Below are 15,252 nucleotides of genomic sequence, written 5' to 3'. Positions count from 1 at the left end.
TTGCCTTTTTGCTGTAGTTCGTTTACTTTGTGGTCACTGTTGCATTTCTCGCCACCTGTCACAGACTCTCTTCCATAGAGACATTGAGGATGCGAAACTCGAAATTAGTTGCAACGAGGGGAACAAGGGGAGATCAAATAATGGGAAATAGGAGGTAGTTGAAGCAGGAGTGAGAGAAGAGAAGGAGGAATCTAGTGGAAGACAAGTCTTGTTCATGCTCGATACAAATACGAGGGTAGAGATAGTGTCTGTGTACGATAGAAGAACGTAATTTTCATAAGGCGGAACGATGTTAGGCGGCAGTATGACGAAGAAGTCCGGTGTGGGCGGATACTATCGACGTTGGTCGAACCCGAGCATCGATGCGGCCCGGCCACCTGGGTTCAAGCCTTTACTGTTTGTGGGTGCGCCGATGATCGAGCCTCGTCCTCCCGTGTGCATGGCGGGAGAGAATCCTATCGAGGAATTGGCATACGCTGGTGCTTGATAGAGTGATGCAGAATGCTGGTGTGCAGTCATGCCCGGGTGCATAAAGGGAGCAGACATGGCGAAGGATGGCGCGAATGGCGGGAGTCGAGCTGACGCGTTGACCTGAGGCTGTATGGAACCGTACGACGCGAACGAGTTGAGGTTGCTCATGCTCATGGAGGCGCCATGCAAATTGCCTCGAGGACCTCTTGGCGCACCAGTTCGAGCGCTACCTTCGCCGCCAAGCATTGAACCTTCGTGGTTCCCGTAACCTCCCATTGCGCTGCCAGCGACGCTCTCGGCTTTGGCTTGCACCGCGGCTTGCTGCATCATGGCCATCATTTGCTGTGAGCGCTGATGGAGGGACATCTTTTGATCAGGTGGAAGCGAAGCGTCTGTGGCAGGTAAAAGAGATGAGCGAGCTGCACCATGTGAGGCAGAGTAGGTTCGAGACTGACAGAGATAAGGGTCGACGCCAGGAGGTGCCATGGCCAAAGGCGAATACACTCCGCCGAATCCCATGCCCATTCCCATTCCCATTCCGCCATATGGACTCATTCCTGCAATCATGCTGCCTCCTCCGCCTGCGTCCATACCGCCAATCATCGACGCTGCACCGCCTCGGGTCGGTAGGTTTGCGAGTGGCTCATCTTCGTCCTCGTCATCTTCGTCATCGTGGACCGGCACAAACCCGGATGGATGGTTGAGGTCCGTACCGATCTTGAGTGCGTCGACGGCCTCTTTTTTGTGGCGGGACTTCATTCGGTCGTAGACATCGCCCGGACTAGCATTCGTCTCAACGGCGGTCCGCGAGGACGCGAGCGTAGTCGAGCTGGGCGTGTGGACGATCGACGATCGAGGGCCACGTGCAGGCGCAACAGAACCGGCATTCGATGCGCCGAACGGCGAGAAAGAAGGCTGAAGCGACTGAGTTGGGCGGTGACGACTTGGCTGGAACCCGATATTGGACTGCGAGCTCTGGATCGCGCTCGTCCTGCGTGACTTGTTGAACCGGTTTGGCGCCGAAGAGCTCGACAACGCCGCAAGATCAAACTTGACAGAGGGTTTGCCTAGGTTCGGCAGACCAGATTGCGACTTGAGCCCCAGGTCCGAAACTGCCGGAGACAAGTCGCCGGGGGTGAGTAAAGCCGAGGATGAAGAACCGGTTCCGGAAGAAGACGAGGAGCGGTCGGCAATGCCAGCAGACAGAGCCGGAACCGGCGGCGCAGCGGCAGTCGAAGAGACAGTCGGGAATGGCGTGTTGGGATTGGAGACGGAACGAGGATGATGGGGCCGCTGCAAGATCGATCGAGTAGGAGAAGAAGGCACCAGGTTCGGCGAGCTCGACGAAGCGGCTGTCGCCGTCGGAATTGCCATCGCAGCTGTGGAGATACTCAGAGTCGAGACACTGCGTCGGTTAGAACTTCTGCGAACGAGGCCAGTCGCGCTCGATCCGTTCAACTTGGACTCTGCTGCTTGGACCGCCTTTTGCGCCGCTGCTGCCTCGAGTTCGGCGCGTGCCCGCTGCTCCGCCTGTACCAGAGCAGGTGGCAAGGAGAGGTCCGTCTGGCTGCGGCTCTTGATCTGCGACAACGGGACTTCATCTTCGCTATCCGAGTTGGAGTTGTCGGTTTCGAGTGCCTCTTGTTCATCCTCGTCGCTCGAGTCGCTCATCCATCCTCTCGGGCCGGAACGCTGTGCCTTCGATTTGAGAGGCGAGACAGCAGGTTTCGCCGAGCTGTTGAAAGATTGGCGACGCATTGCGTCCCCGGCAATCATGGATTGCAGCGCCGCTTTCGTGGCGTCGGTCGCAAGAGACGACGACCGCTTCGGATATTGACGATTGGCGGGTGGACGCGTAGCGGAAGGCGAGGCTGAAGGAGAGTCAGTTACATCCGATACGGTTGCAGGGGTCGGCGGTTGAACGGCAAAGGACGGGGCATGGGAATCTCGCGAGTTGTTCCCCTTCGATCGAGGGGTAGAGGCCGACACTGCCGCAGGTAGAGGTGAATTCTTGTACGCGACAGGGGATGTCGAGAATTCGTTCGAGGTGATCGAATCGGCATAAGACGCGATCAAGCGCAACTCGGAATCGCTGCTGGACAGCCTCTTGGCGTTTGGCGGACGCGTGAGCGCAGATCTAGTTGCATCGCCGGAGGGAGCGATTCTCTGAGTAGCCGGTGTGGATTGGGCGCTCGTAGGAGCCGTGCGCGGCTCGACGGCGGTTGTGTACGAATTGATCGACATGACAGATTCGCTCGTGCTGAGGGCATTCCCTTCGACTGAGCGGACGTGCAAAGGTGGAGTCTGGTTGCCGATCGAAGGGTTCGAGCTCTTACGAGACTGGATAGATGAGCTCGAACTGTTCGAATGGTGTGCGAAGCGGGGTCGAGGAGGCAGGAACGAGCTTCCACTATCGAGACCGAGGTCCGAATAAGTCGACTGACGACGACTCGCTCGACTACTCGGTCTCTGCACCGGCTCGAACTTTGGTCGGTCAGAGTCGAGCGGCGGTGAATGAGCATCCGCCATATTGGGGAGGGAGACGAGCGAGACGGAGGATTTTGACCGAGCGGACGCCAATCGGAACGCCTCGACACTGATCGTGCTCGGCGATGGAGCGCGATCGGCGAAGCCAGGAGGCGAGGCGCCGTTCGAACCCGGCCCATAGACGTTCAGTGGTGGTCGACGAGGCTGGCTAGAACCAAGATCGATCGAGGCACGAATAGATTCTTGCTGCTGCTGGTGGTCGGGTTGTTCATACGGGGAGATGTCCGTCTGAGCTGGTAGGGATGGCAAGGGTGGTAAGGGCGGAGAAGTGGGCGTAACGGGCGAGATCGGGTCTTCGTGCACGCGCGACACGCTTCTGAAGGAGGTTACGACGAATCCGCTCTCGTCGCCGGTTCTACTTGCTCCATTCGAGCCGTCTCCTCCGAAAAAACGCGCGCTCGACATGCTGCCCGATCTCTGCTTCTGTCCGCGCCCGAGCTTCCATCTACTCCATTTACCTCCTGCATCGCCTCCGCTGCCGCTCGCGCCATGCCCTTCTTCCTGTCTCGACTCGACCGCGTAAATCATTTCGTTGTTGGACTCGCGGGCAGTCGACGTCGAAATCCTGCGTCTGCCTTCATTCGCATCGTGGTCATCAAAGACGGGCAACGACAGCGTGCTGGCCCCTTTCGCTTGTCCAGTCGCAAAGAGACGGTACCGATCGAGTGGGTCGAGCGAGTTCGGAGTGCCGGGCGTTGATCCACCCCTTCCAAGCGGCGCGCCAGCATCGTCCCAGATGCTCTCGCTCGTCGAGATGCGTCCCGGGACGTGATCCCTCGGATCCCGCACATCCTTCTGCGCATAAGGAGTGCTAACAGGATCCGAAAACGACTGGCGCGGCGGAACCGGACGAGTCGCGGGAGCGGGATCCGGACGAGACGCCGATCGAAAGATGTTGTGGAACCGCGAGCTAGACGAGGTGGGCGAGACATTCTTGGCTGGACGCGAGTTCTCGGCGAGCCCGGGATGCCTGGAAGTCTGTTCGTACGGGATCGAAAGCGAGTCGAGCTGGCGGGACGCGGCCGACGAAGGTGGTGGAGCGGGCGCGGCGGGCGAAGGGGGATCGCGCTTCTTACGAGTGAAGAGACCCATCTGAGCTGCGAAGTGGGTGATACACGGTCAGCTCTGGCTTGCCTGGATTGCGTCTGATCGATCCGGATCTCGTCGCTCAGGGGAATCGCGAACCTGTGAATGACCTCGGAGGTCTGTGAACTTGCTCGCCAAGCTGCGCACCCTGGTCCGCCCAAGTCCTTGACCTGTCGGTGTAGAAGGGACGGCGGAAGTCCTGGCGAAATGATCCCTGCTGGAGGGCAGCGCGACGAAAACGCGAGACGTCGATCGACACACGCCGATTTGGCCCAATTTCGAAAACGGAGACTTTATTATGGCTTGGCTCGCCTGCCCATTTGCGCGTGCAGTCGCCTAGTACAAAGTGCTCCCACCGTGTTATCCGATCTGCCCGGATCTCTCAAATCGAGCTAACATAAGTAGCGGAACGCGACGGTCACTGTATGCAGCACGGATCTTTTCGCGGGGAACCGCATGCAATCTCTGAAAATACCCACTTGGCATCGGTGAGCTCGAGGTAGAATAGTGTTTGGCATGTGCAGCATCGAGCATGTTCGACTCGTATAAAAGCGACACTGTCGATGCACTGTACAGGAGATTCGGCGTACGATCAGGGCATCAGCACCCCTGCCGAGTCCGCCAGTTCGGCCGACGTGATCGAGCTGGCCGAAACAGGGAGAGTACCCAAAGTGGCTTGCAATTGATCCAGCGCTTGTTCCACGCCAACCCAGTCATTGTGAGCGTTGCTGGCCGCATTTCAGCTTCCGTATGGTGCTCCTGCTCGTGACGAGCGTGGAAGCATATCTCGAACTAACGAAGGTGTGCAAAACCACCTGTGTATGTAGCAAACTCACGTAGGCTCCGTCTATATCATCCGATCTCAGAGGAATATATCGATTGTTGTTAAGGAGAGTCCTGTAGTCGTCTGCAGCAGCCCGCGTGTCTCTCGCTCGAGCGAAGGAAAAGTGAACGTTCGCGAACATAGCGCATGTGCGAAGCTTTCTCGGGAAATCCGAGTTGTTTTACTGAACCCCTACTTCCCCTGTGGGGGATCACCAGACAAGTCGACTGTACTAAGGACGGTGGCATTCTAACTATCGGACTGGTAACGAAACCAGAGCGGTCTTGCAGGCAGAGCCGGTGCAAACACTGGTGCAACAGCCACTCACCTTGCAAGTGCAGTCGGCTTCGCTAGTTTACCTGTACACGGCAGAACAGCATCGAAGAGACCTGTCGCCTCGGCTGGTTCTGAATCGCCGAAAATGAGCCAACCCCGTGGAGTCGGTCATGTACAAAATCAGAATCCGGTCGCTTTTCACGGATAAGATTGCACAATACTCATGTCTATGCATGTCCTACTACGAGTCCAGTGCGCATGGAGAGAAAAGAGATAATGTCTCAGAAAAGCGACGCACGTTCGGGTCAAGCTGGTTTCAAGTACTGACGACCCGGATATTTATCCGCACGCTTCTCCTGGCCAGAACAGCTCGCACACGCTTCTCATCCCCTTCGATAGCATTCTCGCCGAGGGTCAGCAGATCGAAGCGAACAGACCACACGATCCCCATCCGTCGGCAACCCCTGAACATTCGCTAAGAACTGCTCGACGCGGTTCTGCTGCTATCGCATTATGAAGTGTACGTCGACTGTTCTTACTCGTAACGCGTGTCCCTGCTGCTGACCGAGTCCCTCCTGTGGCCTGTACAGTTGGTGCCGTCATCAAGGATGCTCTCTGTGCGTCCAACCTGTCCCACTTTCGTCGCTCGCCTCGGAGCAGCTGACCATCCCATCTCGCGGTGAATTATGACCACACAGATCAAGACTGGCAGGCATCCTACATCGATTGTGAGTGGACCCCTTCAATTCGCACTCGCGTGCTTCACACCCCACTCGCCGCGTCTTTCTCGACCGCTGACCCTTTCGAGCGGGCTACAGATGGAGGGCTCAAGCGCCTACTCAAGGACAGGATGGCCGACCATAAATGGGACGACGCAGACGAGGCCGACTTCCTCAAAGGTGAGTGTCACCCTCGTCCTCTAGTACGGACACTCCTTCTGACGCTTCATCTTCCATCTCGGCAGCTCTCGGAGGCGAGCTAGACAAGATCGTCAAGTTCCAGGAGAGCAAGGCGAGTCAACTGTCGATTCTAGTCTCTGACAGCGCAGCTGATCTTCTCTTCTGCTTCGACTGTCACTCTAGATTTCGGAACTGTCCGAAAAGATCACCAACTACGAGAAGGAGGTTAAGGATCTGATCGCTGTGGCGGATTTGGCACACAAGCAGGGTTCTCAGGACGAGAACGGGAACGAGAATGGCGTCAGGAATGACGAGGAGCAAGGTGATGACAGCGATGCTGCGAGCGATACGAGCGACGACGAGTTTGAAGACCGCTTCGTCGAGCTCGAAGAAGATCTCGCCAACGTGATTGCCGACGTGCACGACATGGGTCAGTTCTAGAATGATTTGAGCGCACCATGCGAAATGTACTGAATCCGCGCACAAACTGCAGGTCACTTCTCGCATCTCAACTATACGGGTTTCATCAAAATCGTCAAGAAGCACGACGTCAGTATTACCGTCCCTGAGCACCCACTTATCCTCTCGTGCGGACAAGTCGAAACCTGACGCGATCCTCTCTCAGAAACGCACGGGTTTCACCCTCAAGGCCCAATTCATGCGAGACTACCTCGAGAAGCGGCCGTTCTACAAGGAGAACTACGACGCCGTCATTGTACAGCTTTCTCGCCTGTACAACCTTGTACGGACGAGGGGTCACCCAATTATGGGAGACGCGAGTGCCGGTGGAAGCCAGAGCGCTTTCGTCCGTCAAACAACCAAGTACTGGGTACGAAAGTCAGCTTTTCAAGCTCGTCGATCATCCTACTCATCGCAATTTCTCGCTCATATAGGTTCACAAGGACAACTGGGTGCAGCTCAAACTTGTCATTCTCAAACATCTTCCTGTTCTTGGTGCGTGTCTATCTTTTCACCTACATCGACACGATTGGAAAGTGCTGACTCTCTACGCAACGCTCTGAACAGTGTTCAACCCCGAAAAGGCCTTCGAGGCTGCTGATGCTGCGATTTCTTCGATCTACTTTGACAACGAGGTGAGCAGAGACTCTGGGAAGGATCGAGCAAACGATACTGATCGCTTTTCTTACCTGGGCAGAACCTCGATCTCTACCTTGGTCGTCTTGAAAAGACTGAAGGCGCCGAAGCCATCCGGTTGCGATGGTACGGAGACACGAACGTCAAGCAGATCTTCGTGAGCTCGCCAGCTCGTTCGCACCGCCAGAAGAGCCTGTCGCTGACTCTGGATCCGCTTACGACAGGTTGAGCGGAAAACTCACCGAGAAGACTGGACGGGCGAGAAGTCTGTCAAGGCGCGATTCCCGATCCAGGAGCATCTCGTGAACGACTACCTGTCCGGTGCTCATACGATGGACGCAACGTTTGACGAGTTGCGCAAGAAAGGCAAGAAGACTGAGAAGGAAGTCGAGAGCATGAAGAAGCTCGCGAGGGAAGTCCAAGCCGCGGTCCTGTACAAGAAGCTCGAACCTGGTCAGCAAATTCCTCTTGAGCGTGTTGCAGAGCATATTGACTGATTCATCGTTTGCGTTCTAGTCATGCGCACTTTCTACAATCGCACGGCGTTTCAGCTTCCCGGTGACGCTCGAGTCCGGATCTCTTTCGATACGGAGCTCTCCCTGATCCGAGAAGACAACTGGGACGGAACGACCCGATCTGGCAAGAACTGGCGTCGCAACGATATCGGGATCGACTTCCCGTTTGCTGCAGCATCTGACGATGACAAGGAGCTGTTCCCGTACGGTGTTCTCGAAGTCAAGCTGCAGACTCAGATGGGTCAAGAGCCTCCCGAGTGGGTCCGAGAGCTCGTCAGCAGTCACCTTGTCGAGGCTGTTCCGAAATTCTCCAAATTCATTCACGGTCAGTCGACGCGTTTCTGCCCGCCTCTCGAATGTCTCGCTCATTCCTACCTGTAATGCCAGGTTGTGCAACTCTCCTCCCCAATCGAGTTGACCTGATTCCATTCTGGCTCCCGCAAATGGAGTTTGTCGAATCTCTCGTATCCTCCCTGTCTTGGTCGTCTGCTTACTCATCGTTCGCTTCTGTTGCAGAACCGATATTCGCAAGCCCGCTACGCACAAGGCTCAGATCCAGCGGCCCACGACATCCTCAAACTCGAACACGACCCCCGGGACTCCCTCTGACGCGCGCTCGAGCGATCAAGATCCGGTACAATACACCGAGCCAGTCTCAGATGACGAGGATGCAGATGACGATCGACTCGTCGCGACGACCATAGACGAGGCTGCGTGGGCTCAACTGCCTCCCGAAGCTGCTGCAGAGGCGAAAGCTCACCGCGACGAGCTGGCAAAGACGATCAAGACTTCCGTGCTTCAGTCGGGATCGGGTAACGGCAATGGGGTCGCTGCCAAGACGAAACACGAGATCTTCCCCAAGCTCACTCCGGCGAACTTGGTCAAACTCCTCGAATCTCGGTACGATCGCGAGGGAGATCGAGGCTTGAACGAGTCGGGCGAGGCGGATCCGAATGCGTCTGGCTTCTCGGTGCGGCCAGGACGCACCGAATACGTGTCGTCGTTCCGAGCCCAAGAAGGAAAGCGCATTGCAATCCCGGTTCGAGTTGAGCCCAAGGTGTTTTACGCCAACGAGCGCACGAGTGAGTCGCATCTTCAAGCCATGAGCAGTTGTAGTTTGTTCGTACACTGGTATTGACCTAGATTTCCCTTTCAGCGCTCGCCTGGATCGAGTTCTCAGTTGTCGTTTCGGCGATTGGAATCGGGATCCTTTCGTTCTCTGACCCGCATGGTCAGTCTCGCATTGTTCCATGATGAGGTCTTCACTCTGTGGGAAGTGCTGATCTTTCTGTTCCAACCTGATGCGCAGATGACATTGCGCTCGCGGCGGCTGCATCTTTCACGGCTGTCGCTCTTCTCGCAATTCTGTACACGGCGGGCATGTATGTGTGGCGAGTGTACAGCATCCGGTATGTAGATCTTGCCAATGTTGTGCTCCACGGGCGCGGAAACTCACGCGCCGAGCTCTCGACAGCAACCGACGAGCGGTCACGTACCATGACTACTTCGGCCCGTCCGCACTGTGTGCGATCCTCCTCGCGGCGGTCATCGTCAACTTTTCCCTCCGAGCCGCTCAAGGCTTTTGAGCTTTGTCTTGCAGTCTCGTAGTCTCGTAGTTCCGTCGTCTCGTAGTCTCGTAGTCCAGTCGTCAAAGGTAGTGCCTGTTACCCACTCTCACTATCGGAGAAAAGAAGGCTGTCACGGCAGAGTAACCCGGATTCCTGAGACAACCTTGTTCTCGGAGAATGGAACAGGGGGATCCAATTTCGGACACCGCAGCTGAACTTGAGAAGGGCGCAGCGATGCGATGCCGTCATAGTATGACATGCAGTGCTCGCAGTTGCTCGCAGCTGTTCGCGCGGGACTTAGCGCTAGCTCGCGAACGCGAAATACGTCGAATTCTGGACCGGTAGGCGCGCAGCCGGGAACCGTTGCGTAAAGCGAGCCACAGCGACCGCGCCGCAACCTGCCCAGAGAAGGGGAAAAATTACGGGCTCATAGTAATCCTCTCTGGCATCCGCACTTACTTTCCCCCACGACCATCAGCATCTCATGGCGAGCAACATTGTCGGTATCTCGCCCCTCTCGCCCGCGTCGAAACTAGACGGATGGGAGACGCCGAGCCAGTCGACGATGAACTCTCCCGTGCCGACCAAGTGTTGCGACTTGCCGGATTTCGAACCGTCCGTCCCGCGTAACCACCAACGCTCCAAGGATTCGCAATGGAACACCTCGGGATACCCGAAAGAAGCACCTCCTCTCCCGAAAGCGCGCACGCCGACTGTGGTCGTGCAAGCTCCCATGCGACCCAAGCCCATCCGCCTTGCGACTCCAAATACGGGCTACCCTTTTCCTTACGTCCTGAGTAGACCTGTCACCCCGTCTGAACCTCCGTCGACCTTCAGTCCCGACGATTCGGAACCGAATTCGCCTGCTTCGTCCCGTGGCGAACGTTCGAGCGCTTCCCTCTCGGATGCTTCCTCAACCCGCACGTGTTCGTCGACCTCTCCCTGTCGGACCCCACCCGACGCCCCTCCTGCGTACTCTCCAGCTCGAGAGTCAGCAAAGTCTGGCGCGACCACCCCCTACGAGGTGCAGCAACGTCGCACGAAAAACGCTGCGAACACTCCTGGCAACCCCCCTCCTATGGGTTTTGTTGGCCTAGGTCACGCCTACTCGACCGTCGATTTTGAAGATGTCAAGCGCAACGAGGTTGAGCAACAAGAGCATCAACGACCGGAAACACCCACCGCCAAGCTCGCGAACCCGTTGATCGCGAAACTTCAAGGACTTGCAGTCGCGCAAGAGACACAATCCAACTGAGCCACTGCAACAACCTTCTTTCGTCCAGTCGAACCAGCGACTATTCTGATCTCGTTCTCGTTACTTCGCAATTTGCACATATTCCCCTTTGCACGTTTTTCCTTGGCTCTACTTACTCTTCACACTTTGTTACCTTTTTGTCGTACCCCTCTATTCCCCACAACTCGCTCTCGATTCATACCAGATTCTCAAGCTTGACCGTTGACCGGATCAACTGATTGTCCCCGATGTATATTTTGCCTCTTTCTTAGCTTTTTTTCTCGAAAAAGATCTCGCTTTCTCTCTTGGTTCAACCATCAAGTTGCGCGGTGTGAGCGAGATTGTGTAGAGAGCAATGCATGTCTCTCTTGACATTACAGATCCCAAGTATCCTCGGTGTCGTCCCAATTCTCATCCTCGTCCTTGTCGACATCGTCATCGCTGTTCGTGCCCGTCGCTCCTCGATAAGTGTCGGCCAACGTTTCAAGTCGTTCTCGACATTCGAGAATCCCTTCCCTTCCGAGTCCGTACTCTCCATCTTCAAACTCTCTCAACACGCCCGATCGGATTCTCACGAGTTCCTTGATCCCGTTCGACAGGTTCGACAACAAGTGTCGACTTGCAGGCGAAGTAGACAGAGTCGTCAAGATCGGGATCGAGTTGGGTTGTACCGTGTAGGTCGAAGCGAGAGGGTACCGCGTGTCGGGCAAACCAAACAGTCCGGCAGAGATCGAAGGGTCCGAAATTGAAGGTTGTTCGAGAACGAGAGGTCGACCATTGGGCAAGAGGCCTCGATAGATTGGGAGAGATGAAGGTAGGATCGGATAGGGTTGTGGTAGCGAGACCCTGTGGGCAAAGAGGATTCGAATCCTGGTTCAACACGACTTGAATGTCCTGTAAGACAGGATGGGTCTTGCTCACCATTGACTTAGCGGTTCTTGCAAGCTTGTAGACTTTTCGAGAACCGTACCGAGCGCTTGCGAGTCCTCAAACTCAAAGCCTCTGACGATTCCATACTGCGCAAACGGTGTCTCTTCCTTCTTCTGCACGTTGCGAGTGTGTGAGGGTACCGCCTATATCGTTCGTTGTCAAAGAAGTACAGACGTACTGTGCGTGTGCCTGAAGCATCAGGTAAAGTGCTCCAGTCCATCGAGCTCTTCTTGAGCGTCTCGATCCCGCCGGCTCCTGAGAAGTACTCGGCGGAGAGCATGGGCGCAGCGCCACAGAGTGTCGCGATCTTGTTGTCTCCACGCCAATTCAGCTGTTGCACGATCTGAGTCAAGCAGTCGGGTTCGCTGTGAAGACGAGTGGCAGTCAAGCATGTTTGGGATCAGTTTGGGTAGACTCTCTTGTCGACTGGCTCGATGAAAGAATATTTCCTGACCGCAGCTCAGAGTTTGCACTCTGGAGATGAGTGTTCAGCACCTGCGAGTAGACCTCCGGTCTCGAAAGCTGAGAAGAGCCACGTTAGTCCCGAATGTCCAAGTACAAGGGCAAGAGAGTCCTGAGCGCGCTCACATCGTCACGGAGGTACTTTGTCCAAGGCACGTTGTCCGTCCAGGTCGTCGCAGGCTGAATCGGAAGCAACATGGACGACAGTTCTTCCAGATGTTGCATGCTCAGGGCAGCGTTGACGAGTCTTTGGTATTGTGATCTCTGCAATGACCAGCAGAGGCAGCTAGTAAGTCCCCGAGGAGGAATGGGTGTCAAGGGACTCTAGACTGACATCGTTGTCTGTGCGGTTCCAGCCTCGCGAGTCTGAAATCATTGCGGTTGTCCAAACTGTCGATTTTGGGAACTCGTCCCGGAGCATCTCGAGCAACGACGAGGTGAATCCTCCAAATCCGTCCGAGATGGAAGTGCTCAGCATAAAGCCCTTCAATGATGCGGAAGGAGATGAGTTTCAGAAGCGGGACTCGAGCAAGAGTCGAAAAGGTTTCAATTACCTCTGTGTGATCGCTCTTTTCGGCAAACGAGCGCAGGTCGTCCTCGCATTCTTCGCGGAGCTGTGAGAGACAGGAGCTTCAGTACAAGGTGAAGCAGCTCGATATGTAGCGAGAGGCTCGAGTACGCACATCCTGGGACGAGCGAAAGATCTCTCTTCCGGTGGTGAATGTCGCAAACTCGTTCGGCTCGTCGGTTCCGAAAGCCGAAAAACCTGGGATTGCATGTGGCTTGTAGGACCTGCGAACAAGTACGATTTATGGCTTGTCGGCGCAAGAACCTGGAACGGAAACAAGCTGAAACGTACAGGTCGACGACAGACTTTTCTTGAGCGACCCCCGGATGTGTTCCACGGGACGGAGCGCGAGCCCATTCAGAAGCAGGACTGCAGAAGGTGGAGCATGTTTTAGGTTCAAATGTCAAACAGCGATAAGGGTACATCCGACGTGCTGACCCACACTGATTCGATCGTCTCGCGCGGACCACTCGTCTTGCCTGCGGAGGTCCGAGAGAGGCTTAGCAAACGGGAGAAGCACGGGAAGCAGGGTTAGAGGGACAGTACGCACCTGCGAGGGTCACCTCGAGGCGCAGATCAGACGTCGTGAGGTTGCCGTGAGCATCGGTCGTCGAGTTGCGCGTGATGAGGACGGCTTCCATCTCCGAGCGACAAGGTTAATGCGCAGGAAGAGGCGACCAGCGTTTGATACGAAAATCAATTGACACCTATCGGATTACAACCCCAGAGAGCCTCGTGTGGGCTTGCAGTACTATCGTACGGGGTCCGAGACCTTTAAAAGAGCGAAAAGAGGCGTGATCCGGTCGACGAGAACGGGATGACATCGCAAACGTCGAGCGCGCGTGCACAATTCCCTCGTCTCATCTCGCTATCGTCCGCTTCACCTTGCACTCGCCTGAATCGCGAGTCTGATCGACTCGACTCGACATCAGCTCTCCTTGGTACTCTGTCCGCTCAATCCGACACCGTGGCGACTCCCGTAAAGCAGTCGCGCGAGACGAGTGGAGCTGCACTCGGCGCCGATCACTTCGATCCTCTCCGAGGCTACCCTCAGGACAAGCCTCTGACCCCGCCTGCGTCAGGAGAAGACTCGAACCCCGCGATCGCTCGAAAGGCATCATCCTCGCGCGCTGTGCCCGCCGCGATGGCATCGACTCGCATCCCGCGAGAAGCAGCACCTGCGGCGCAACCAACCAGGAGGACCAAGCTGCAGCCGCCCAAGGATCCACACATTTTTGCAACTCACGACGAGTGGAACTCGCATCACGAAGCGGAACAGACCAACGCGTGGCATCACCTGCCGCTCGCCCTCGTCGCCCTGCCGCCTCTCCTCTCGATCATCCATGGCCGAGCCGAGAATTGGAGTGATGCGATCCTCCTGCTCCTCGTTGCGTTCTACTTGTACCAGCTCGTCAAGGTCCCGTGGGAAATGTATTACGCATCGCACACTCGCGTGACTCTGCCGCAATCCGTCACCGGCGAGTCTTCAGTCGACTCTGATCCCCTCGCAAAACGCGAGCGTGATGCCTCAGCTGCGGCACTCCGCCGCAACGAAATGGTCGCGCTTCTCGCCACCGCCGTCGTTCCCGCCGTGGGCGCTTACCTCCTGAACTACGTCCGCACGCTCCTGTCCGATCCCGATCGCTACATCAATCCGACCTTGATCAACATGTTTGCGATCGCGACCACCGTCAAGCCTTTCCTCCACTTTGTCTCTTTGCTCAAACATCGTGCGTTGTCACTCTCTTGAACCCCGAGTGTTCAGTCGGACCTGATTCTTTCGCTCTTTGGACCCGCTCTATCCTCACAGAGTCATTGTATCATCAAGAGGTCGTGCACTACCCGTCGACCGAAGTGTACCTCTTGCGCAAACGTGTCGACAAGCTCGAGAACGACCTCGTACAACTCTCACGCGCGTTCGCGACCAAATCGGACGTGCGTGCGTTGCGTGATGGAGTCGACGCGCCACTCAACGCCTTGTCGAAAGCTGTCCGCCGGTTCAACCGCAAGGAAGAATACCTCCGATTGACGTCGGAGGAACGGTTCACACTCTTGTCGCAACGCCTCGACGAATCGATCGAGGTCAGCCAACAACAACAGGCCGTGTTGGAAGAGCTCGAACAGGATCGTCAACGGTCCCGCGAATTGGACTTTGCGACGTTCCTCGGCAGGGTCCTCGGGCACGTGTTTGCGTTGCCTACGTACGATGCAGGATCTGCACCTTCGAATGGTGGCAACCACAAGCGTACAAAAGGTCGTCGAGGTGGAACCGAGCTCGGATGGTACGAGCGAGGAATCACTTGGTACTTGTTCTGGCCGGTCAACCTTCCGAAAAAGGCGGTTGGATGGGCAGCCGAGAAAGCGGCGAACACGGTCAGAGGAATCGAGGCAGGGTTTGTCGAAGAGAAAGAAATCAAACTCGGATCTGGCAAAACTGCGATCGGGCCTCTCGACGGACGCAGGAAGAAAGGTCTAATGCAAGCGACTTGAAAAGGAGCGTTCGGCGGTTCGTTTTCGCTTCTGTACTTTTTCCAGCTTTCCTCCCCCTCCGCGGTCTTATGTTTGATCCCCATCTGTCACACCCCTGAATGGGTGTCTGTACCCCTTCTCATGATTCGCATCCCTGTTTTCGTGTTTTGTTTGTGCGCTATCCTCCCTTATATCCCCTGCCTATGTTCTGCACTGCAGCTCTGTCGTACGTTGGTCCCGCAACCTTCCGCGCTCTCTCTAGATTCGACTGCGTGGACAGGCTACAAAAAGTGAATCAATTTCACACGC

At 56.1% G+C, this 15,252-nt stretch overlaps 5 protein-coding genes across 5 annotated transcripts; 3 read left to right on the top strand and 2 right to left on the bottom strand.

Annotated features, from left to right (window-relative positions):
* Positions 1-333: 333 nt before the first annotated feature.
* Positions 334-4,110, bottom strand: JCM15063_005267 (uncharacterized protein; the record flags this gene model as incomplete). The annotated part of the gene is made up of 1 exon (XM_076680073.1): positions 334-4,110. The coding sequence occupies one exon, from the start codon at positions 4,108-4,110 to the stop codon at positions 334-336; it is 3,777 nt and encodes a 1,258-aa protein (XP_076532818.1).
* A 1,606-nt stretch (positions 4,111-5,716) lies between these two features.
* Positions 5,717-9,298, top strand: VTC4 (Vtc4p; the record flags this gene model as incomplete). Its single annotated transcript, XM_076680072.1, has 18 exons — positions 5,717-5,723; positions 5,794-5,820; positions 5,902-5,931; positions 6,022-6,102; positions 6,168-6,214; positions 6,286-6,532; positions 6,596-6,651; positions 6,728-6,931; positions 6,996-7,056; positions 7,129-7,196; positions 7,259-7,354; positions 7,422-7,650; positions 7,714-8,037; positions 8,100-8,160; positions 8,229-8,794; positions 8,869-8,943; positions 9,022-9,121; positions 9,187-9,298. 18 exons carry the CDS (start codon positions 5,717-5,719, stop codon positions 9,296-9,298), a joined length of 2,391 nt encoding a protein of 796 aa, XP_076532817.1.
* A 466-nt stretch (positions 9,299-9,764) lies between these two features.
* Positions 9,765-10,535, top strand: JCM15063_005265 (uncharacterized protein; the record flags this gene model as incomplete). Its single annotated transcript, XM_076680071.1, has 1 exon — positions 9,765-10,535. The coding sequence occupies one exon, from the start codon at positions 9,765-9,767 to the stop codon at positions 10,533-10,535; it is 771 nt and encodes a 256-aa protein (XP_076532816.1).
* Positions 10,536-10,888: 353 nt separating this feature from the next.
* On the bottom strand, positions 10,889-13,115 carry DML1 (Dml1p; the record flags this gene model as incomplete). The annotated part of the gene is made up of 11 exons (XM_076680070.1): positions 10,889-11,360; positions 11,436-11,557; positions 11,623-11,809; positions 11,899-11,966; positions 12,033-12,170; positions 12,241-12,390; positions 12,461-12,520; positions 12,590-12,698; positions 12,766-12,843; positions 12,917-12,953; positions 13,025-13,115. 11 exons carry the CDS (start codon positions 13,113-13,115, stop codon positions 10,889-10,891), a joined length of 1,512 nt encoding a protein of 503 aa, XP_076532815.1.
* Positions 13,116-13,291: 176 nt separating this feature from the next.
* JCM15063_005263 (uncharacterized protein) lies at positions 13,292-14,964 on the top strand (the record flags this gene model as incomplete). The annotated part of the gene is made up of 2 exons (XM_076680069.1): positions 13,292-14,204; positions 14,285-14,964. 2 exons carry the CDS (start codon positions 13,292-13,294, stop codon positions 14,962-14,964), a joined length of 1,593 nt encoding a protein of 530 aa, XP_076532814.1.
* Between the last annotated feature and the right edge of the window lie 288 nt (positions 14,965-15,252).

This window comes from Sporobolomyces koalae (assembly GCF_050403365.1).
Source record: "Sporobolomyces koalae JCM15063 DNA, S_koalae_JCM15063T_v1_ctg31, whole genome shotgun sequence".
NCBI lineage: Eukaryota > Fungi > Basidiomycota > Microbotryomycetes > Sporidiobolales > Sporidiobolaceae > Sporobolomyces > Sporobolomyces koalae.
Note: the sequence above shows the minus strand (reverse complement) of the source record. Positions and strands in the feature narration are given on the sequence as shown.